The sequence below is a fragment of the Acipenser ruthenus genome, chromosome 17 (genome assembly GCF_902713425.1).
Source record: "Acipenser ruthenus chromosome 17, fAciRut3.2 maternal haplotype, whole genome shotgun sequence".
NCBI classification, from domain to species: Eukaryota; Metazoa; Chordata; class Actinopteri; order Acipenseriformes; family Acipenseridae; genus Acipenser; species Acipenser ruthenus.
This window is the reverse complement of record NC_081205.1, coordinates 2,870,413-2,895,161: the sequence shown is the minus strand read 5'-3', so window position 1 is coordinate 2,895,161 and position 24,749 is coordinate 2,870,413. Positions and strand designations below refer to the sequence as shown.

The 24,749-nt window shown below is 39.2% G+C and overlaps 1 protein-coding gene across 1 annotated transcript; it reads right to left on the bottom strand.

Annotated features, from left to right (window-relative positions):
- Positions 1–1,084: 1,084 nt before the first annotated feature.
- Positions 1,085–17,014, bottom strand: LOC117423788 (inward rectifier potassium channel 16-like). The gene is made up of 2 exons (XM_058989787.1): positions 16,500–17,014; positions 1,085–3,898 (listed from the first exon to the last, which is right to left on the bottom strand). Exon 2 carries the CDS (start codon positions 3,811–3,813, stop codon positions 2,593–2,595), a length of 1,221 nt encoding a protein of 406 aa, XP_058845770.1. The 5' UTR covers positions 3,814–3,898; positions 16,500–17,014; the 3' UTR covers positions 1,085–2,592.
- Positions 17,015–24,749: the final 7,735 nt, after the last annotated feature.

Sequence of the window (24,749 nt, the reverse complement as noted above, 5' to 3'; positions counted from 1 at the left end):
GCGCTACTTATATACACGCGGCAGAGTAAGGTGCAAGGGGTGTTGATCAATACACCGGTATAAATGTTGACAGGCAACAGTATAATATGTAATCATTATTAAAACTTGTCTTTTTCACAAGCACGGACAACTGATATTACCGCATCTGGGAGCCCTGCAACAGCTGTACGGTCTGAAGGGAGGGGTCGGTTGGGGTTTTAGATCTTAAAACCCTGACAAAATAATTGATTTTTGGCAGCCCCGTCCTTATTAAGAGTACAGCATGAGTTTATTGATGTAATACTGTGCGCACACTATATTTAGAAACCTTTCTCCACGCTGTCTATCTCCCACTGAAACTGTTTCATTATACCATGCACACTGGTCATTAATTACCAGAAGTGGGTCGTGCATTATTATAGTTTTTCTTTCTCTGTACTTGTTTAGAAATGATTATTTTTTTTGCTTTTTTTTCCTGCTCCTGCTATAAACATGGGGTGATTATTTTTAGCCCGGACACGGTGCGCAGTGTGCTCGGGCATGCTCCGTGAGCTGGCTCCCTGATCCACGTTACTTAAGTATGCAGTTTCACGGGCGATTAACCTTCCAGGAACACAGGCGGTACCAGATTGGCCCACAAGGTGGCGAGCTAGAGATTCTTAATACAGTGCGTCTGTGTACACTTACATGATACAGAAAGCTACAACGACGATTCCTATATTGCATTGGGTATACTGTATGCATATTGACAATAACATAATCTATAGGTCTACAGATTATCACAAGCACTGCATTCTCGAATTGTCAGGATCGTGCTTAAAATTATATATGTCATCAGGGGATCATTTGTGTATAAAAAACTAAACAAAAAACAGTAAGAAAATAAATTGAAATTGCATGACAGGCACACAAACGCCCACTGTGCAACTGCAAAAAGAGACTACTGTTTCCAATAGGAGTTATCCCTTATTAAAATGCACCCAACTAAAATCATTTTTAAACAGGGACATCTCTTACTTGTACAGATTTAGCACTTGAGCAAAAGCTAAGAAAATCTGGTCAAAAGTAATGAAAAAAAAAAAAAAAAAAAACATTAAAAACACTGTTTTAATGATACTAAGTACTTTTATTTGGCAGATATTGCCTACATCATGTTGATTTCATAAAGCCGACAAAAAATTTCACAGGCCATTTTCCAACATATTACTTACAAACAACAGTACAAAACCCAATGACATGCATTTCTGTGCTGCACAACTCAATACGATTGAGTTCAATCAATTGACATTTACCACACTTTGGTCTTCAGAGGCTGAGTGATTGGCTGATTAAATACCTATACAAGCATAAAGTGTATCTTTTTTTCCCCAGTTTGGAGCAAATATGGAATTCTTAGCACAGTTTGGAACTGAGAATTCAGTGAGCTTAGAACTCAGTGTGCCAGAATAATACATATGTTTAAATTGGAAAGAGGTATGTTTTATCCCCAGTTAAACTTATTCTAAACTGAAGAAGTGCATGCACATTTGGGAGAGAAGTTGTTCACAATGCTTTTTCATTGCCCAGTAAAAGCATTTTTATTTTCTTGTGTGTCCTACCAAATGTCCTGGTGCTTCTTAAGTTCATGGGGACTTGCCTTTTCGTGGAAATGTATAGTAAAAGGGAAATTATTTAGTTAAAGTAAACTCTGAAGTGGAAAAATAAAATCAATTAAAAGGCAAATAACTGGGCAAAGAACATTAAAAGCAATTCCACTTTCTCCACAATAATTCAGCTTTGCTTTTTGGTCCTTTCTTTTTCCATTTGATTTTATTACCCTGCCTATGTTTTATTATACATGAGACAGAAACTGGCTAAAGTATGTCTCTGTTAAAAAGGAGATGTTTAATATGAAGTACATTTTCATTCAATGTCCATAAAAGCTCAAATAATTGATGTACCGATATATTTAACCCTATACCTCTAATGCTGAAACATGCACAAAGCCTGTTCAAAATCAAGTCATGGGAAGGAATGTATTACTGTGTCAAAAATACTTGGCACATTTTCACAACCGGTACTAAAATCATGATTAGCAAACAAGGAACAGCCCAAATCTGGCTCCAAAATGACATTCCAATCCTGATTTTAACTCCAGCAGGATTTTACCTTTAGCGTTTGTATGGATATATTAAGCACCTACTTAAAGAGTAAGTAGCGAGGTTCCGAAAAATCTAGCGTTACACGTCCCCGTTTAAATAAAGGACCTGCCATTTTTCTTTTTATTGTCAACATGCTGATAACGTTTTACATGTATAACTTTGAAGTATGTTTGACAGAAAAGCCAGAGCACTTGTTATGTTTTTTTTTTTAAATTATCACTCTTCCTGCAGTGATTTAGAGGACAGATCTCAAACCCCAGTGCACTAGAGCAGCCATTTTGAAAACAGTTTTGAAACAGACTTTAAAGTTCTAAGTGTAAAAAGTTGTCAGGATGTTAACAATGAAAAGAAAAATGACAGGTGCATAACACGTGGGGATGTATAACACTGTAATTTTTTGGAACCCCGCTACTTACTCTTCAAGTAGCTTTCAATGAAGAACAGTTTCTCTCTGTACACTTCCATACATAATTCACATCTGAGACTCCCTTGAAATGCTCCCTAACATCACAACAGCTTTTTTAAACAGCGGCTCCTCTGGTTCTATGTTCCATGACTTATCGGGGGGAATGACAGTCTCACTATTGCCAGTGTTCCCTGCATTGGATTTGGGCCCGTGTCCTGCGTCGCTTGGCTGTGGAGCCGCTTCTTGTTCTTTCCAGTCGCGTTCCTCAGCGCTGCACTCTGGGGTCCACGCCTTTCTGGTCTTATGAAACTGGGAGTAGTTCACCTTGTAGTACCTCTCCTTCACTATGAGTAAGTCTCGGAATTGTTGGCCCCAGCGGATCTCAGCGGGCATGTAGGAGGTACGTGTCTGGTGAGAGTTTCCCGTAAAGTCCCCTGTGTAAGTGAAAGTGACCACCAGCTCAAAGTCCTCCTGCTGTAAGCCTTGCCAGCTCAGCCCATACAGAGGACTTGCAGGACCGATCTTATGGATTAAAAGGGCAGGCGTGACCAGAAGGATTTCATTGTCGGACAGCTCCAAGTCGCGGTAAGTCACTGTCACTTTGCCGGTGGGGTGGTCCTGGTAGCGGAGTAGCTGTGCCCTTGCTGTGCCCTCCACCATGTGGTTTTGGCGGAAATCTCCGATACGCCACATGAGGCAGAGTTGGCCATCCCTCATGGCAATTACTGCACAGTCGCTGAAGCCAACAGTCTGCGCCCTCCTTCGGGCGGACGCCATCTTGGCCACCACCCCCCCGATGATGAAGGTGTCGATGATGCAGCTGATGATGGACTGCAGCGTCACAAAGATGACAGCAAGCATGCACTCCTCTGTCACACAGCGGTAGCCGTAGCCGATGGTGGTTTGGGACTCGAGAGAGAAGAGAAACGCTGCGGTGAAGCTGCGTACATTGTAGACACAAGGCTTGTTCTCTTGGTCCTTCATGTCGCCGTTCCAAAGGCCGATCAGCCAGAAGACAGCCCCGAACAAGAGCCAGGATAGGATGTAGGAGAGCGAGTAGATGAGGAACATGAGACGCCACCTTATTTCCACCAAGGTAGTGAAGATGTCGGCCATGTAGCTGCCCAACTCCCCCGGTAGATTGTGCAGTAAAACATTACAGCTGCCATCCCTCTGCACGTAGCGCCTTCTCCTGCATCCACCTGCTCCATGGAAACCACTCCTGCTGGGATGCCCTCCTTTTTCTGACTGCAGGATGGTGGTGTAGTTGGTGCTGTTAGTACTCATCTCTGCTCAGAGTTGCTCAACGTGTCTTCTATAGGCAGTCAGCGGCACACTCACATTGTTCGTCAAAGAGTCTTGTGTGTAAATCCTACAAGAAATAAAAATAGATGGCAAAATCAGATGTGTCCCTTACTTCAAGCGCTCAGTCATAAGTTATAACCGTAGTGATGACCTTTGGTTTTGAGCCATTGGAAGACAGTAGAATTTTCATTTTTGACATACTAATGTTATCAAAATGGTTTGAAACTATGCACATTGGTTATCTATTTCAGTGTTGTGTTCTATATCAATACTCCATTGAACTACGTTTTTGTTTTAGTACAATTATTTTAACCTTAGTAAAAGACAGCACTGTAGATCTTAAACTATTAAGCATAGTAGTACAGTAGTAGCATTGATTTTTATCTTTACTTATTTATAAGTAGCTGCCACTTAGGCTTTCAATCTTTTTGATAGGTACAAAACTTTTCTGATTGGAACAAACTGTCAGGACAGGCCTTGCAGGCTCCATCCCAGGACAGAACGATTGCCACAGGCTGAAACACAAAACATTTCACCCAAACAGAGGTGTGTAGTAAACAGAATTCAAATTCATAATTTTGCAACGCTATAAGCATTGTAACAACGTGTGTGTGTTTTACAGCTGGGTTAGCACTGAGGAGTATACAGTGAGCTTCAATTCAAGTGGGTGTTCTTTGTTCCCAGTTGCAAGCACTAGACTGTTTAAAAACCTCTCAGCAAGTGTCTTTGCTAAGGATTTTGTTCAGCACTTGGTGTTGCAGCATGCTGTCTTGCAAATGGGGGGGGGGGGGGGGGGGGGGGGGGGCAAACACAAATGCTCACTTTCATTCTCCTCTCCAGCTGAAGAGTACGAACACACATCACCTGGTGTAAAGAAAGCAGAGTTGAGGTGCCCTTATAGAAAAGTTAAAAAACTCCACTGGGACTACTTTCATAATATAATGTTACCCTGAAGATACCCTAGCAATGGCATTACAATGGATAGGGAATGCACACTGGTATGGATATTGCCACTTGGATTCCCAGTGTGTACTGGTTGATAACACTGGGATGTCTTAAATGAAATTGTGCCACTGTGGTCACCAACTGCCTCTGACTCTATGCCTTGGAAGAAGTTTCACAATATTTAGCAAGACCTTTTTATTCTTAGAAACAGACCCCACCCCATTTATGACCCATGACTGTTTTCACAGCTCTGGTTGCAGCAGTACATTTTTTAGGCTACATATCCTCACACATTGCCTCACCGTTCATGGACCACACTACTTCCAAGTCTCTCATTTGAATAGGTGCTAACAACTAGGCCACACTGCCTCCAAGTCTCTCAGCTCTACCACTAGGCCACACTGCATCTTAGTCACTCAGCTTTGACCACGTGACCAAACTGTCTAGTGGTCCTCAGCTCTAACTCTTAAACCACCATGCTTCCCAGTCCTAAGTTTGAACCACTAGACCATGCTACCTCAGAGCCACGTTGAATGCAGTCTATTTTTTAAAGGATTTTTAAAGTAAGTGGCGGGTAACCCTTTACATTCCCATCAGCGTGCCAGCGTATTTCAAACAAGAGGGTATTCTAAATTTGAACCAAAGTCTAAAAGGCAAAGAGCACTTCAATCAATTTTATGATGCATTTTAAATTGGGAAATATAGAGGCATCTCGTCTTCACGCCTATGTGGAGCTGACGGGAGCAAGCTGCTCGTCTCTGTAATTGAGAATCGATGTCAACTGCAACCTCACACACACACACACAGTGATGCGAAACCACAAGCTGGGCTGCAGCCAGGCCATTGTGCAACATGCTCCTCCTCAGTGAATGAATCAGAGACTTGGAAGACAAACAAAACATTAACAAAACATTTACAGTCATCTCTGACAAGGAAGAACACACTGGCTGTAATTAGGAAACAGCAGCGTTCAGCCAGGACCCAGACAGTCTGCACTGCACACATCCCGAGGCAAACATTTGAATAAATTACCAATTTTCAACGTTATAAATCATAAACATGGTACCACTTAAAGATCAGCTGAAGTTTGCTCCAGTGTGCTCAGGTTTGTGGTTCAGTGACTTTATCACAGTTTCATCACCCTCATGGGAAAATCCTGCAAACACCAAGGATTATATTGATTGGGTAACCACACTTAGGTCAGACACAAAAAGGAAGCGCCCCTCCACTATTTTCATAAATACCCTATAAAAACAATTAGATCTCCCCTCATACATGCTTAAAGATCCGTTGTGGCCATTCCTCAATGACTATTTAGTCTTGCAGTATATCCTGGTATCTGTGTACATTATAGCCGTTTAACTGTACTTTATAGTTGAAATGATTGATTATCAACAGTTCAACCGTGTCTCAAAAGGATATTTTATATACAGATTGGAGACTTCCTATATGCCAACACTCCTGCTTGGGTCCTGTTGGCTGCTATCTGAAGTCACTGTACAGATTATGCAGTAATTCTTTAAAGTTGCAGCAACACACGGAAGGATGCTTGTGGTTTTTTTATTTATTTATTTGTTTATTTAGCAGATGCCTTTATCCAAGGCGACTTACAGAGACTAGGGTGTGTGAACTATGCTTCAGCTGCAGAGTCACTTACAATTACGTCTCACCCGAAAGACGGAGCACAAGGAGGTTAAGTGATTTGCTCAGGGTCACACAATGAGTCAGTGGCTCAGGTGGGATTTGAACCAGGGACCTTCTGGTTACAAGCCCTTTTCTTTAACCACTGAACCACACAGCCTCCTTGTGGTTACTGCTGAGACATGTATTACCAGTAGTTATATACAACTATTTAGATGTGACAACATCCTCTTTTTCAGTTGGTTCACGGACTTCATTCATGTGATTTTGTGTCCCTTTTCTGTCTGATAGCGCACTTTGTATGATCCCTGTTCTATTTTAGGACACAAATCTGGTCATCACTACCATTTTATAATTTCTGTTCTGTGTCAATAGAGTTTGGTATAACAAGATAGTTGCCAGGAGACAGTAATGCATCGCCATGGTGCTCTCTTGATATTGCTCTTAGAAAAGTGGAATTAGCAGGCAGAGTCACTAAGCAGGCACAATGCCTCACTGATGCCCTAATGCCATATTAGGAAAGGTGTATAATTTTCCATTGCTTCATTAGCACTGTGCCTTTACTCCTTTTAAAGAAAGCAACAAAGGACTTAAAGAAATACAAGGATTTAGAGAAAAGGCCTTTTGCAAGTTTAATAATCTGATGTGGACGGTTGATAAGATGATAAGAAACTATTCTTAGTACAATTTTTAGTAACACAACCTATTCTATCATCAAGTGTTTTATAGTTACAGGTGAACTGTTGATAAGAACTTGTCTGACCTGTTAAAATTGGATAATGAGTCCATATCAGCCATTTACAGAAAACCCCACTGGTTGTCACCAAAATAAACTATCAGGGGCTCTCTATCAAGCCCAGAGCCTGCCAAAACGCTTTGGGTGTCCGCTGAGTCAACCTCAACCCTTCAGACTCTGTGCATGATTCAGTGTTTCCAACCAAAAACGTTCTTTCTTTCTTTTAATATCTTGTAAACACCAGCAATCTCATCATTGAAGAATAATGCTTGGCACACTCCACTTTAATTTGGCTTGTCATCTGTTCCAGCCCTGCTTTACAGACTTTTGTGTGGGAGGAGTGACTCGCTGCTAACTCATGGAAAGACTCTTAAAACAAATGACTTATTTACTTTTACTCTTAAAAGATAATCTCTCACTCTCACTTTCTGACCAGAAGCCTTTCTCTCTATCTTCAATGACAAGGACTTCCAGTAGAAACATTTACCAAATACTTTTACTTTTAGTATTACCACGTATTCTGCCATTGAGTTTATTATGCTGTAGTTATTGATGAACTTACCAATTATTATAGATGTAATTCATGTGGCTGACTTTCTGGCAGACTTACAAAGCAGTAAGTGACGTCTATCTGCTCTGAGCAGGTGATTGTTCAATGGGATGTCTTGGAGTCGTCAGAGGAAGAGTCCATATACTGGTCTTGGTTTGTGCGCAATGACAGTCTGGAAGCTGCAATCAAATCATCCCAGCATCCCACCAGAGGAAGTTAGGAGCCAGGCCTGTGAATGGCAGGCGAATGTCATACCCCAGGGCTTCCCGAAATAACTGAAAGAACTCTGAATCACTCTCTGACTTACTCAACAGTCCGGCACTTACTAACATCACTTCCCTTTTAATGTTATTTCCCTGGTAACCAAAAATACGGAACTAAATTTATGGGAATGCAAAAGAGCAGATGAATAATACTGAAAGGCTTTCTTAAAATAATCACGCCTTGGTTCAAAATTCTCTTTTTAAAACAAAGGAAGATGCTGCTTTGCAAACCTGAACGACATGGAAAATTACTACGCAGGTCATAACACCACCAGAACAACAAATGCACTATCATTTGCAACCCCCCAGAAACAGATGCAGTGGGTGTTGTTTTGATGAGAGCAGAAAGAACCCAGCCTTGCCACAGTCTTCCTGAAACCACGGCCAAGGCTGCTGTCTTGCTGATCATTAGATCTGAGCCTGTTTGTTTCTGCCGAAAAAGAGCACCGTTTGTTCAACCTTTCAAACCTTTTGACCTTTCTCGGAAGGGTGTGAGGAGCTTAGGATGCTGCAGGATTTATTTGACCGATCTTTTGGCTTTTCACGCTGCAGATTCCCAACCAAACGTTAACCAACATTGGGAGGGATATGACTAATTGTTATCTTACAGATGACATACCCAACAAATAAACTGACATGTCTCGGTGTCACAAACACTCCTATGCAACAGCAGCACTTGGTAAATCGTTACCTGGTTACAAGTCTCAGCAAATTGTTCAGGGAGTGTACAGTTGCACGCCTCAAGATATTCTTGTTGCTTCTGACATTAGAGAAACCCACAGTGGTTTGGCTAGCCTGCTGGTAAGATTTTACAGTGCGGGAAGCACCTCAAGTAAACAACCATATATCTAAACCTGAATCGATGGAGATTAGCACTTAACCCACATAACTTCCAATTTCACAGTCAGGCTCATGTGTGTTTCCCTGCTTGTTGGCTGTGACACTGTGTCATCTTCACTTTCACTTCATTGTATAAGACAAAGAAGTTAAATATTGTAATATGTTTCGCACTAATTCTGCAGAATAATTTTCCGTATAATTGCACAGCAGTTATTTTGATTGAGGTCGAGTTTCCTGTGGCTGGTACAGTAACTTTCCAAACTGTATCACCTGGGGCTTTTGTTCTATGTAACTCAAGAAGCCGAAAGTCATTAGCAGCAATGCAATCACATGACTTTTTTTTTTTTTTGCCCTGAAAATTTAATTTGAAATGAACACAACTTTTACATAACGTAACATTTAAACCCGGGTAAACCTGTTTATTTCCGACAGGTAGGTGAAAAATAGAAAAATAACTTAAGAGATACTGTAGATCATTTACAATTGAGGAGCGCGACACATTCATTTTCTGCATGTTCTTTTTACAATGTATTTCACTTTTTGCAATATCTGTCTGTGTCTACAGCTTTTCTATCTCCAAAATCTCATTCTTAAACTAAGAGTACAGCACACAGCTTTTCTTATTCAAACATATTCATGTTATCTATTGTTTTGTGTAGGTGGCTTTTCCGCAGAGGTGTGTGTGTGTTTTTCCTTCCAATTACAGAGGCCACTTTGCAACAGCCAAATCTTTTGTACTGTAATTTTGTTCCCCGTGGACTCTAGATTACAGATGGCACAATACCAGCAACCCTTTTTGTGACTCGGCCCGAACTTAAAGTCATCGGACAACAGAAATGATGCAGCAAGTGAAAAATTATACTAAAGGAGTGCCGATAAGCGGATATCCGGGGACGATTGCTCTTGAGGGGTCATTTGAGAAGCTGGCAGGGAAGAGGGAGGGTGTTGAATCTCAAGGTTGTGCTTAGTCAAATTTTGAACCCCACAGTGAAATATCAAACAGTGAAATAAAATGTGACCCCACAAAATACCCTGTTGAATGTCTTTCAGCAGCTGTGTAGATGTGTCTTATATAGCATGCTAGACAATAGGGCAGCAGTGTGGAGTAGTGGTTAGGGCTCTGGCCTCATAAGCGGAGGGTCGTGGGTTCAATCCCTGGTAGGGGACACTGCTGTTGTACTTTACTTATATTGCTCCAGTAAAAACCCAACTGTATAAATGGGTAATTGTATGTAAAAATAATGTGATATCTTGTAACAATTGTAAGTTGCCCTGGATAAGGGCGTCTGCTAAGAAATAAATAATAATAATAATAGAAAAACTGGATTCTGGTCCACATTAGTTGAAGAACTGTGAAACTGGGCTCTGTATGGTCTGAATCATTTGACTTCTAAAATAAATGGGCTCTGTGCTTGTACCTGTAATATGTGTCAGGACTCTCTAAACTGCCTCCTGTCCTGGATTAACACTAAACCAGTCTGCCCATCGATACAAAAGCCAAGATGGATGTCAATTTTTTTTATTTTGATATTTGTCATTTGGCAATGAAGCAAGGCCCTTTACAGAAAACATTTGGGAATGGAATTTACATTGAGATACAATTTAATAAAACCCGTAGCAGAACCTTTATCAGAACACAGCATCACCACATAGCGCCACTGCCATTGAAGCTCATTAAGTAAGAAGCTGACTACATTGGTTGTGGCTGGGTCTGTGGGGATCTGGTCTGCACTGGCTGCTGCCGGTTCCTTCAGAACTCCAGTGCTTTATTAGGTGTCATTTTTAAAGAATGTCCGCTTCAGCCTGGGTCTACGCAGTGACATCAATACCCATGCAGAGGGACTTCCGGCCACCTTCCCCTGAACTGGAAACCTGTTTGCTAATTAATGGATCTGGCTAGTTTTCCCGATTCAGTATTCTTTTCTTCCCTGTTCGTACGCTCCAGATTGTCAACAGGGGACCTCCCAAAAGGTCTTTAGGCACTGTGTTCAGTGATGTGACTGTTACTCATTGAGTACGCCCTCTACAGCCCCCACCCATTATAACACCCAGCTCTCCAGCTCGACCCCCACCCCAGCAGCAAGCCAAAACAAAGGGATCATTATACTTGAGTAGTACAGGGAATATATGCAAGGGTCAAACACTGGCTAACATTAATTGGGTGAAATAAACATAACATCAATTTTTTTTTTTTTGTGTGTGTGTGTTTATTCTCGGGACATATTATAAAGCAACCTAGTCGTCATTTAAATTGTTCCTTAGGGCTAGTTGCGAAGAGGTAAGGTGAAGTGGGGAGTGGACATATCAGTGTTACGCAGGCTCATTTCAGAGCACAGAGCATCGCTATTAATGTCCCCCACAATCGGTCTTGAGGAGTCTTTTCAGAAGTAAGTTTTGCTGGAATAGTAAGCATGGCATGGCCTAAGCATACACAGCAATACAGAATCATACAGAACAACCGGTTTGTGCAAATATCTTCAAATATTGTTACCATCTCCCTTTTTAATTTTTTTATTTGGATCTCTCAGCTAAGCTTAAAAAGTAACAATCACTAAACTCACTGTTCATGCTTCGAATTACCCAGTATAAATATCACCCCTTATTTAAATATACCATCTATCAAAATAAACACCTGCAACACTGTTTCCTGGTTTCTCAGTTATGCAATGCTAACATTAAGTAACACACACCTCTGCTGCAGTACAACGTCTGCTCAGAGTGTTTTTCCCAGTAACATTAGTAAAGTCACATTCCACAGACACAATTCTCATTCTCTTGGCTTTAGCTGTATACAACTCATTTCCATGTGACACCTTGCACAGAAGACAGCAACCCCCTACTGAGCAGCTTGCAACATAGCTTGCAACATTACAACCCATACCAATAGCCATAACACTACCTATTGGACGCTTTAATCCAAACCGAGAATCTTTTGTTTCTTTGTTTTACTCCCTTGTCAATTCAGGATACGTCCATACTTCAGATAAAGAGCCATGGATAGTCAGGATGCAACTAGACCAGGCCATTGGAGTGAGTTTAAAGTATACGACATAAAGTGATTAGGCACCAGGGAGGAGTGGAAACATTTAATCTATAACATTGTCTTTGACATTTTTGCAAATCAAAGTTTAAAAAACAAGCAAAGTGCTATCTTCAGCATAATCAAAAAGGAAAGTGGCATTACTAGCGCTAAAAGGGTAATAAAATGCATTTTAAAGCTATTTTACTTATTACCTTAGTATAGCAAAGGGGGTTAAGAGGTAAGAGGGTTATCTTACATTGCAGCTTTTTCCCTGAAGTGGTATTGGTGCTCATTATTGATAGGAGCCAAAGGTAATTCTGCAGCTTGCAAAATCTGAGCACCAAATGTCTTGGATAGCCAGGTGCTGATAAACTCAAACAATAAGACAGAGGCAGATTGTTCAGAAGCTTACAAGCTTTTGGGCGGAAGCCGAGGGAGACCTGTCTCATTCCGTGAGATTCAAATAACATCCTGCAAAACTTGCACGGTTAGTCATGTACGATCCGCAGTTTAGCAGGTAATATGTTCATAGCCTGCAATGAGGTTTGCAATGACCTTCATCTTGCCGAGAGTTCAAAGCTGTCCTTTAAGTGCATTTTACATTGTTATCATAGTTAATATTTTACAAGAGCCATTATGGTAATGGAGAAAGCTTTACATGGCTTTTTGATGTAGAACAGCTGTAACCAGAATGTTGCAAAGGAGGCATTGGCACTGCAATGTAATGTATGTCAAGAGCATAAAGCCTTGGTCCTAAATTCTCTGATAAGTTCTCCCTGTCCGAGAACTTAACCATCCGAAGATGGAAGTAGCATTGGTACTCTTCTAGAACTCTCAATCATGAATCTTGAGGTTTCCATGATTCAAACAAATACAAACCCTAAGGAACAATATATATAAAATGTGGGAATAATGTGGGTCATAAACTAGCTGTGTATCGCTCTGTAGGAATCAAGATGGCTCAGATCGCTTTTATTCCACAGCTGACCTCACCCACCCAAGTGATATTTAAATAATAACCCCTGCATTTCAATTGTATTGCGTGTTGAAGCATGCCAGGCTGACACATTTTAGTTTGGTGAATTAGAGCTGGAGAACAAAGCTATTAATCCAGCACTTTTAACTGTCACCAGCAGAGGAGAAGAATCGAATAAAGAAGACAACTGACAACCAGACCTCATTTACTGTGGTGAACAGGGGACTGCAGGCTTGCATTGGAGATTTAGCCGAGGTTAGCCTGGGTTGCTGACCTGTGCTGGGCTTCAATTATGTTGGTCAGGAGCAACAATGCAAGTTTTATGTTTTTTTTCCTGTCTAAATTGGGTATTGATAGGTAGGCTTAATTGTGTTTTTATTTTAATAAGGCTGTATAAAATGTAAGAAAATACAGTAATAGGTACCATTTAAAGTTCACAGTTGCCATTGCCACACAACAGGATACTGTTTAATTTCCAACACAAACATAATATGGTTACAGGTTGCTTTAGTCTACCATGTTTTACCATGAAAAACACCAACCATGTTATCTTAAGGTCAATGACTTGCTTCAAGTCGAATTACCTCCTTACTCCCACTCTTCAAATGTTAGCACGCTTGTTTTCAATCATATCACAAATTCTACACTGATTGGAAAGTACTGTGTATCTTGATAGAAGCTTGTTACCACTTGAGAATAATATTCCGTTTCTGTCATATCTGAAGTTATAAACAAACGAGGCTACAGAGCGCCCCTCCTACGTCATAAATGTTCTGCATTCACAAAATATCAAAGAAAAATAATCCATCTCTAACCCACTCAGAGCAATAGGAATGCTACTTTTAAACCGCTATGAAAATGTGCCATTGTCTTGCTTAAAAACAGATCCCCTGTATTAAATTACATATAACTCTCTTCCATTTGCACCACTGTGTTTTATTTATGTTTTTAATCACATAGGTAGAGTTACAGGGTTGTGCAATTAGAGTTTTATTTCCTTCCTTTGTCACATTTAATTGTGTGTGTTTGGGTTTTAGTGTGTAGTTTTTAACTCTGCAGTTTTAGGTGTTGAAGCACAGTAAGCGGGTAGAATGGTTGTTTAAATAACGATGTTATTTCAAGGATCCTCAACGCCCTTCACAGTCTACTAGTGACACCTGCTGGGGGAGAAGGGGCTGCAGCAGCTACAAGCTCCCCCACAGTCACTGTTGTCTGCTCTTGAGCCATGGCTACTGCAGCACCTTACACTTGCCAGTCATCCTTAATGATTAATGCATTTTACTATTTTGGTTTTAGATATTCTGCTAGTACAAACAACCATTATTATTCTTATTTATTTATTAGCAGACGCTCTTATCCAGGGCGGCTTACAGTTATTACAAAATATCACAATACAAAGTATCACCTTACAAAATATCACAGTGCAGAAAATCACTTACAGAACATCACATTACAGTTAAGAGCAGTTATAAAGTACAATAAAATTAGTAGAAAATAAGATCAAATTCAAATAAGAGCAAAGTAAAGTATACTGAGATTTTGCAGTTTCCCCGGCTTATTACAAAATACACAAAACTTGGTTACTGGTAACTATTTATGACAAGATTTTTTTTTTTTTTTTTTACATGAGCTGGCCACAACACAGATACACAAAAAAATCATATTTCTTTAGGAACTACTTTCTTGTACAGAAAAATGCACCTTAAACAAAAGTCAGTAACGGAAATAATAACCCTCCAATTCAGAAATGACCAGATCGGACTGTCAAAGGAAAAGGATTGTCATTGTTTTTTTGTGTCAAGTGTTACAAAATTGACCAAAAAAAAGTGCAATTGTCAAAAGATTACCAGCTACTGTCATTGGAGTAACCATCATACCAGTGTGATGAACTGGCTCAATACTGTACGAGGTCACACACACACAGGGGAAAGAGCTACTCGAAAAGTCATTACCTGTATTTTTAAGCCTAAGCCAATGCCATGCTTTATTGTCGTCATTCATTTATCCCATTGAACTAGGTAAAGCTCTACACAAATAGGGAGATGCATTGTGTGTGACGTGACTCAATGGTTTATGGAAAACACAGCAAACGAGCTTGGAAACAGCCACCTACGCAGGAAAAAACAGGAGTCACCTTCAACTACGAAGGAGATCTATTATTCATGTTGCCGTGAGATAAATAATCGTGCCAGCAGCTTTCACGTTTTAATTGCTGAATGGCTGAACGGATCAAGCCTGTGCACAGTTTATATAACACTGTATAAGGACTGGTTTGCTGCATTTGCTTCACTTTTAGCTGAATGATTCTTTTTTTTTTTTTAAATACAGTGTGATATTAATAACATTCTATAAGCCGACAGCATGTCTATAACAGACTGAAGTTTCTGTGATGCAAGCTTGGTGAATAGGTCTCTATATTGGAAGTGGCAAATCACATGCAAATCACATCTGAGTAGTACTGCTGCTTAGGTTTTTCGAAATTGAAACAATTTAATCAACATATTGGCTTTAAAGGGACTGAGATGTTTGGCTGCATTTTACATTTTATTCTGATGAGGAAACACTTCTAAATTAAAATGTCCTCTTATGTCACCAAAAAAAACTAGAATGCTAGAAAGCAAAAACTCAGGCCTGCTGTTAGCTGCCCCTGTTTAGTATGCTGGTCTATTACAACCTTTTACAATAATACAGATGACTCTATGGCTAAGGCTAAGGCTCTTGCACTTGAATTCAATCAAACTTGAACAGCAACAAAGTAATCAGAAACTCATTTCAATTCCTGCACAGTAAATTGAGCTACCTTAAGAAAGAATAAACTGACTTGCTCACAGAAGCATCTAATTTAAAGCATCTTCCAGATATTTGCACTACGACTTTAAGTGGTAGACTGCAATGAATAGAGGTGCTTAGTCAGCTTCCAGTCTTCCACAAATTACTATCAAGTTGGTCCACACAGCATCCCTTTTGTTTGTTTTGCAAGTTTACGGGTTATTCCAGTTTCACAATGGTTTGGCTCAACAACTTTTTAACTCAAAAACTTCCAGCTTCAGATTTTCACTTTTAGGATGCATTTTTTTTTTTCTCCCACAAAGGTTTAGGCATGCCTGCCAATACTAGCACCAGCAACAGCACCTTTCATCAACAAACCATTTTGAAAACCTAAAAAGATAACAGCTCTAGACATCTCAACACCCAGACTAAGTATGAAGCCACAGTTATCCCTACTGAGGGCTGTCAGAATCAATCAGGGAAAATTTCATCACAACTTCTGATTTATGTTACTATATTAAAATGATTAAGGGATGTTAATATGAGCCGCCTACATGCAGATTTTGGTTTCCGTTCGGTTTTATCTTTTGTCGATATCGGTCGGTTTGGAGTTTTATGAAAATGTCGGTTATGGTTTGTTTTCGGTTAAGGAAAATCATAACCGTTGCATCCCTAAAATTAATATTAATGTAAAGTAATGGATTTGTGCAATCGGATAAGAGTGTCAAAGAATTCCCAAGTGTGTTGCTGTAGGGACAAAACTTTATCCTGGCAAATGTTTAAATCTTAAAATATTATATAAACACAGACCCTGTATTCTGTTCTATTTGATGCAGGATTGGCAGCTTTGGGCCATCTGAAGCATATTCATAACTACAGTATATCTCCATCCCCACATGACAAGGTAGAGAGGTAGAGTTCCTTACCTGGGCACTGATGCCAAGCCAGCGCAGCAGGATGGAAGAGAGTGTGCGTCTGTCACGAGAGCAGTAAAAGTGGGTGTAGATTGAAGAGACTGGGCTTTATTTGGCTCTGGTAAGTTAAACATTGACACCTCCTCTGGGTAGAAGGCGGGGGTGTTGCTTTTATACGGTAATATTGGTAACCCTAGCTGTTTTGCTTGAATGAGCTTTGCAACCTTGTACTAAAACCTGTGCCGCCAGCATTCCAGCATGCTCTGCACTACTAGATCTGATGGTTAACCCCTTAGGGCATGAATCCATGCATGCGGCTGTTGACATTCTCGAGATGATTTAGACACAGGGATCACCTGCTGCTAAGGGCTTATAGATGATTACACTGACTCAAACTGGTATGTAATGGGTAGGGATCTCATTTAGGACTGCACAGTATTTGGCTTGTTCTCCACTATTAAAACCAAGTAAAGGTTACACAAATTACAAAAAATAGATTTAGAAAGTGAAACATTTTAAACTGTAAAAGAGGCAGTCTTGTCAAATTTTATTGTGTGACACGTTTGGTACCCCGATATCAAAGACAGATCCATGTACAGTTTATGGTTTACATTGTAATTGTAAAACAGTTTTGAGCGAATTTCAGTTTCTGAAATAATTTATAATATTACAATTTTATATATATGTTAATGGAACAACAGTTTAAATAATTTTTTTATTTAGTTAATACAAGTTTTTTTACCTGGATACAACAAAACTTATTTTCAGCTAAAAAATTGTCAAGGACAATGTTTCCATTGTAGATAAGACTCTTGTATATTTCCCCTGCCTTTTCAGAAGATGATCGTCTGAACCTTGCAGCTTGAGCTGTAAGACTCCTTCTTGTAGCCCTTCTTTGTTTGAAGAGGTAAGACCCAATCTATCTTCAGAAAAGAGAAGTCTTGGCAGTCCCAACACTTTGTGGAATTTATACTCGTTCAGTCCTGTAATAAAAGGAAATGCACATGGTTTTAAGTTAATGTCATGTTGTTTCAAATTAATATCAGCCAAGGAGTTGCAGGGCATGACTGCAATTACCTAGTGCAGAATCAGATTAGTTACAAATTATCTCTTTTTCTCTCTCTTTAGCCATAACCAAACAAGCAATATAAGACATCCAGAATTTAACCAGAGGTATATACATCAGCGCCATCTGCTGGGCATTTAATCTTAAAAATTAAATCATATAATTATAATGACAGTGAGGGATGGTTAACTTTGACATATGGGTATCCCTGTACTAAATATGCTAAATGTGAAAGTTTGTATTACTTTGACTCAATACAACTTGAGAAGATTGGATGTGTTTAATAGCCCAAGAAGACATAAAAGCTAATTCAAGCACTTCTGCTTCAGTGGGCTGCTGTTGTTGCTAAAGACTCCCATGTTCTCAGGAAACCTCTGGGGGTCCTGGGAGCTGTGGAATGGTTCCCAGCTCTGAGTGGCTACTGTGACATGAGCTGGGCTGAATAGCCCTCTTTGTCCTGTCTTAGCTACCTTTGTTAGTTCTTAGAATCAAGGACAATGTCGCTGAATATGGGATACAACATAACATGCTCCTTCTAATGAGCTAGCTTTGGACATGAACAATTCAATTAGTGAGGGCTTACTTCTTAACATTGTGGGAATTATTATATAGCTATTATCTGTGGTGTGGGAGATCAAAGAGCTTTTACCCTGTATTCTTTGACGATTGCATGAAACAGTTAAAAACAAATGGCTTTTGTTTTTAATGACCTGCAAACTGAATGCAATGCTTTCTGGAACAGTAATCGGTGTGTTGATGTTGGTGCGTTATGCTGATATGCTTGTGGGAGAGATGCAAGTGCAAGTAGATGTAAAAATAAATGTAAATGTCTATTTGTGTCCTAATCATGACCATCCACTTCTCTTACGCAATTCCTTCACTCTGCATCTCCCTACCTAACTGTTGTGAGAGCGTGGGGAATCAGCTCTGTGTATTTGAATTACAGAAAGCAGAGTGGGGACAGGGACCTGTTGGATAAGCTTACAGGATCATTCCTTTGCCTAAGATTGATATATATATATATATAACAAGTAGTTGTCATGCCGTCAAAAACCTATAAATACCTCCAATGTTTTGATTCAAACACAGGCTCCCTTGAGAAAGATATGTACAACATATCGAAACATTGGGCAGCTGGCTCTTTGAGCTAAAATATATATATATATATATATATATATATATATATATATATATATATATATATATATATATAAAGGGCTGTGTTGGAGCATGCTTAGCTTAGATTTAAACACAGGAAAGAAGCAGCTGGCTCCACACAGTGTGCAACTGTTTCCATTTTACAATTCTGATTATAAAATAGTGAGAGTTATGTTCTGGGAATATGTAGGACAGGGAAGACTTAAACAAAAAAAAATTCTCACCACCAAGAAAGGCAAATTGTATAGTGTACAGTGTATAGGGTTCCTCGTAGTGTTGTGCCTGAATTGATGAGGTTAGAATGAAATCCACTGTAACTATAACTATATATATCAATATTTATACACACTGTACATAAAGAAAATGGAGTTTGCTACCTCAGAAGAACAGTTAATCCTGGTTATGAGACACTGCAGCAGCACACTGTTGTTGTGTCTGTCTCCACCACAAACCCTGTGTTATCTCTCTTTAAAACAAGATCCAGCTCATTATATACTCACTTAGCTCCCAATAACCCATAAGAAACCTCTCTTGTTTATTCCTCTTCCAGTTCGCATGCATTCTTGAAATCTGCAACCGTCTACAAAGGGAATTTCTCCCTCGCTCCAAACACAATAACAAACAAATGACAAAGCCTCGGTTTCTAATATACTAAAACCATACCTTATCTCGCCTCTCTGGAAAAATAGGGAAACTAGAAGTGACCCTTTTGCCTATTCTCAGTACCACCATTGGGAAGCATCAGTTTCTAACAATGCACACTCTTCCCTTAAAAGCCACTGTAACTAATCCATGCCTTTGTTGATCTGTGCATAACTTGGTGTGGTAGAGGAAGGTATATTTGTAGATTGATGATATATTATTGGTTTTGCTTGGTTCCAGATTACAGTTGCTCTACGTCAAAAACATCTAGTTAAGAAGTTATTGAAAGGTAGGTAACAACTTTTAAATTGGACACCAACGTAACTCAGTTCAGTCTACAGTAGGACTGCACACCCTGAGACTGGGAGACACTGGTTCCCTTCCTCTGCCCTTGTGGCCCAGTACCCAGGTAACTTGCACCTCCTCTCTCCAACTGGCTGGCAAGGTTGCTCCGAACCAGACCCCATTTCTGGAGTTCATTACGGGCTGCACCTAGAAGGATTAGTGACATTCAAACTCATGCTGTTCATTTTCCACACTCCCCATTGAAAGAAAGCTACATATTTTATAATAATCCTATGGGAAGACCATATGGTTCAGCATAAAATGTGTTGTCTTCTGTGCTACCAGACATTTATTACAGTTGGAATAAAAAAAAACCTCATGAGGCACTGTAGTTTGTGTAACCCTATAGCCTGAATGTTAAAGTCAAGTGTGTTTTATTGCACCCTGTAAATTTGACTTATTTCCTCCTGTGCGACACACACCAGTGTTGTAGACATACAGTATCCTGTTGGCATTCTTTTCCATGATTTAGAAAGACATTCTGCAACTTGCTTGTAAGTGAATCTGTTGACAACCCCTTTTTGACAACCCCTTTTTAGACTGGAGAGCACATTTGGGTAGCTGAGTGGGAAGCCATATACAGAAAAGATTGTTTGCCATTCAGACAAATGAGAGAATAGTAATCCAAGTTTCTGTTGAAATCTATTTTTTATCAGTAGTTATAATACTTATAATATGGTATAATATACAGAATAAAATTCAGTATAACGAACCCTTCTTATAATGAACCTGCTTTTTTAACGATCCAAGCAGCAAGAACCGTTTTTTTCAATGGAAATTAGCCCTATTAGAATGATCGCTTTTACAAAATCTACCCGGATAAAACGACCTCGGTAGTGACTGACACTGAACTTTCTCCAGTGTGAATGTGTTAGTCTCTCAGTGAAAACAAAGACCTTGGTAGGCTAATTCGAAGATAAGGCTGATTCATAGATAACCTATTGTAGTGCGACTCGTGTGATGTATGCAATCCCATTGCCATCTTAAAACAAACTGCAACCATGGCAACAGGTGTGAGGAGGTAACAAGATTGAAACAGCGTGCATTGAGAAAAATATGAAGCAATCTACGCTGGATGTGTTTTTCAAGAGAAAGGGCACGTAATTACTGTTTTCAGCATGTAAGTGTACTTTTTATTTTTTCATTTATTTAGTGTTTTCTTTTAAATATACAGTTTAAATGTTGATCAATGTGAAGTTGTCTTGAAAGAACTACTGTATACTGTATAAAGATGTGCAATTCAATTTGGGCGTTTCTTCATTATTCTGATACAGCAAATTGCCAAACCCTATTATAGTAATCATAAGCAACTTCTTCCCATCCTGTTAAGTCTCCTTGTGACTGTTGTGAGCAGACCACCGCTCAGCTGCTGTCTCTACTGCATGTCAAAACTCATATGGAATCAAAGTAACATTAATTTAACAGAACATTTTAAAAAGGAAACAGCTACTTTATCCCGACCCAGAATAGCCCTGACCACTTGGCTACTGATCTGCTTTTCCATCAAAGATGTTCTTTTCCTTTTTTTCCCCTTTTTTTTCAGGTAATAGACTGTGCTCCTTAAATGTGTTTACTGGCTGTGGATAACAGCTGTACAGAGAGTAAATTATTGACAAGGACATTTCCAGACTCCTCGGAAACGGGCCTTCACATTGAATGGTGAATTGTTAACTCTCTCTCTCTCTCTCTCTCTCTTTCTCTCTCTCTCTCTCTCTCTCCCCTTCTCTCTCTCTCTCTCTCTCTCTCTCTCTCTCTCTCTCTCTCTCTCTCTCTCTCTCTCTCTCTCTCTCTCTCTCTCTCTCTCTCTCTCTCTCTCTCTCTCCCCCCTTCTCTCTCTCTCTCTCCCCCTGACTTTAAATCTGTAAAAACATTTCAATAAATAAATAAAGATTATCAAGTAAATAAGGTGTCATTTTTGTTGTCACCACGGAAGTGCAGGTCCCGAACTCGGAGATGATCAGATCTCAGAGGCTAAATAGAGTTTGCCCTAGTCAGTGCTTAACACAAGCAAGTGCTTTAATTTGCCTAAAGGTTCATTTCAGATTTCTGAGCACACACACACGCACGCACACACACGCACGCACACACACACGCACACACACACACACACGCAGAATTTAAAATAATTGGGCACTGATCATGTGTTTTTAAGCATTTAAAGCTTTGTAAACACTTTCTTTTGTGGTCGACCCCCTGGGGTTTGAAACAATAAAATTTAAGTACCCCCAATTAACATTCCCTCAACACAATGTAGATTATCAAGTCTATTAGCACTTGTGCCCACTTTGGGGTAGCCAGCCTATAAACAGCTTCTAATGTGCCTCTATAAAACTCTTTGCTTTCTCAGCCAGCCTTCCTCAAAGGGTTTGTTTTCACCCCCGTTAGAAATGCATTTATCTCTTTGTCTGTTTATTTCTACACCCTCTAGAACATCGCATCTTCTCGTTCGTGATATATGTTTACCCTTGACTGAAACAGAAGTGTTATTAACGCTCATTTTCTGACAGAGCATTGCGTGAGAATCTGTTCCTCTTGAACTCTGTTAAATGAGCTTGTCTGAAGTGTGTTGTTTTTAACTTAGATCTCTGTGATGCTAGGAAATGTAGTCACTGCTGATTGATTCAATACATATATTTGGATAGCTTTACATTGCTGCATGCAAGAGCTTTTAGTTGTTCATAAACCTCCAGCTCTGAAATTTCTTTTTATCTTGACTTATCGCGGTATCAAACGTTTTCAGTTTATTATTTCTCAAGATGTTCCATTCCTGCTTTTTTGGCAATTGGGTATTTTTGGGAACCTGAAGTACCCGTCTAGTCGAATTCTGGTTTGAAAAGAAAGAGGTCAACATAATTTAGCTTGACTGCATCAAACGCGGACCTTCAACTCCTACTGTGGCCATGAAGCCAGAGACAGTATACATTTTAAACTTGTGTTCTTTGGATGAATGTAGAGTTGGACACACTTGATGTATTTTTGTCTTTCAGTGCTTGCGATTAACCAGTGTTGCTGTGGATTGAAGAACCGTGCCTATTATGGCAATTTGCTTGTGTCATATTCCAAAAAAAAAATAATAATAACACACGGATATTTCTTTGAATATGGAATCCTCAAGCAAAAAATGATCAGTATGGGTATTGTAAAGATTGTGTATAATAATTGCACTATAAAGTAAAGCATTGTACTGTATAGAATTGTTCTCAAAGTCATATGTGCAGCCGGGTGTAAACATTTAAAAAATTAGACAATTTGAGTGGCAAAGAATAAATGCTTTTAAAATGTATACATATCGGTGCACAATACATTCATTAATACAAAATAAGCCTTAGAAAATAACTGATCAATTATAACCAATTCACCATAAACAAGGAAGCTGAAAATACTGAAAGCTTTGTACCCTCCGCATGTATCACTCAGTCATGTGCTGTAATTTAACACTAAAGTTAAACCTTAAATGACAAGCATTAAGAAATATTACACTATGCAGTAATTGCTGTAGAGAGGGAGTTTTGTTTTCAAGATAGCCTAAAAAAGGGATGATGCAAAAGAATAGTATAAAAAAACAACTGTGCTATGAAAGAATTATAAAAAAAGGTCTAAGTCAAACAATGCACAATAGGGGCTAAAATACCCCTCTAATTTTTATGTAACAGACACCATGCACATGACTCTTATCTTAACAGGCACCACGAAGTGGCCATTTCAATCTCCATAGTATTCTCTGAAATCCTACCTGTACTTTCCAGACCCTGGGTACTCACCTACAACAGGACCTTGCCAAGCTACAATGATAACCTTAGATTCTTTTTCTTTTTTTTTTTTTACTTATTACTTATCCTACAATAATATATTCTGAGTGCTTCTCTGGTGTGTTTCTGTGTAGATTCATTACCATGGTCTATTCCAGAAAAATAATTTTCAGGCAAAAACAGTATAAAAGTTGGTATTATGGTTTCTGCACAATAAATAAAGTGGCAAAAGACATAAATAAACCCTGTAATAACTACAACTGCTATGCAAAAGGAGTTTTGTTTTGACAGCTGAATGGATCTTTAATTTTTATTCTACTGTGATTTTGTTTTTCAGGTAATATACGCATACTCACAGAGCTATCAAGTGTTATGGCGCTACAATGTGCTAAAGTGTGCTGCCTGTTCACCAAGCCTGGTCTGGAAACGGTTGACCATTTTAAAAGTTAATGTTTAAAAACCTGGTGTAGCATGGTTTAAAAATATAAGAAAATCTATGAGCCCTCTGCTCTGTGCTGGTAGAGCATAAAATACTTTTTAAACACACTTTTAAAGGCTAGATCATTAAATAATCCTGAACTGTTAAACATTCAATAGTGCTCAATTTAGAAATACTAAAAGAAACTTAAATCTAATGACAGACGTTTGGACTACAAGTCTTTTTCAGTGTCTCCTCTTTACATGGAAGTTTTGACCATTTTAGAGTAATTTGTTAAACTAAGACCTTCTGCTTTGGCTCTCCTAAATACAAATCATCCCATAAAAATGTGGTCTGTACAGTGCATATTTCCTTTCACTCCTCAGAGCTGTGAAACCCAGTAAACAAAAAACTCACTTACCACAGATGGAAGAAATAAATCACAGGGAGATATTTCAAATCGTGTTTAAAAACAAAACAAAACAAAAAAAAAACAACAACAACTAACCAGTAAGTCAGCCTTCTCAGTGTTATCTGTATGACATGAACCTACGCGGAAGTAGGAAGTGAAACAGAAACATTACTTAAAAGTAAGGCAAGAGAGAATACAAGCAGACCACAGCTTGATAGAAAATCCTAAACACACAAACCTACTTCTTAATCCTCACTGTAAAAAAACTATAATCTAATGAAGCTGTTTTGTTTGCCGCATTAAAGGCTGTATTCCCTTCAACGATAACCCCCCCACCAAGACTTTATTTTGTATTCTGTGAAAAGCCTCATTCATTTTCATAAAACAGAATGACTTCTCACTTATTTTTTACTTGCTACTATGCTTAACAGCTACATGCTCCTTATTTTTGAAAGACATATGTGGAGTAATT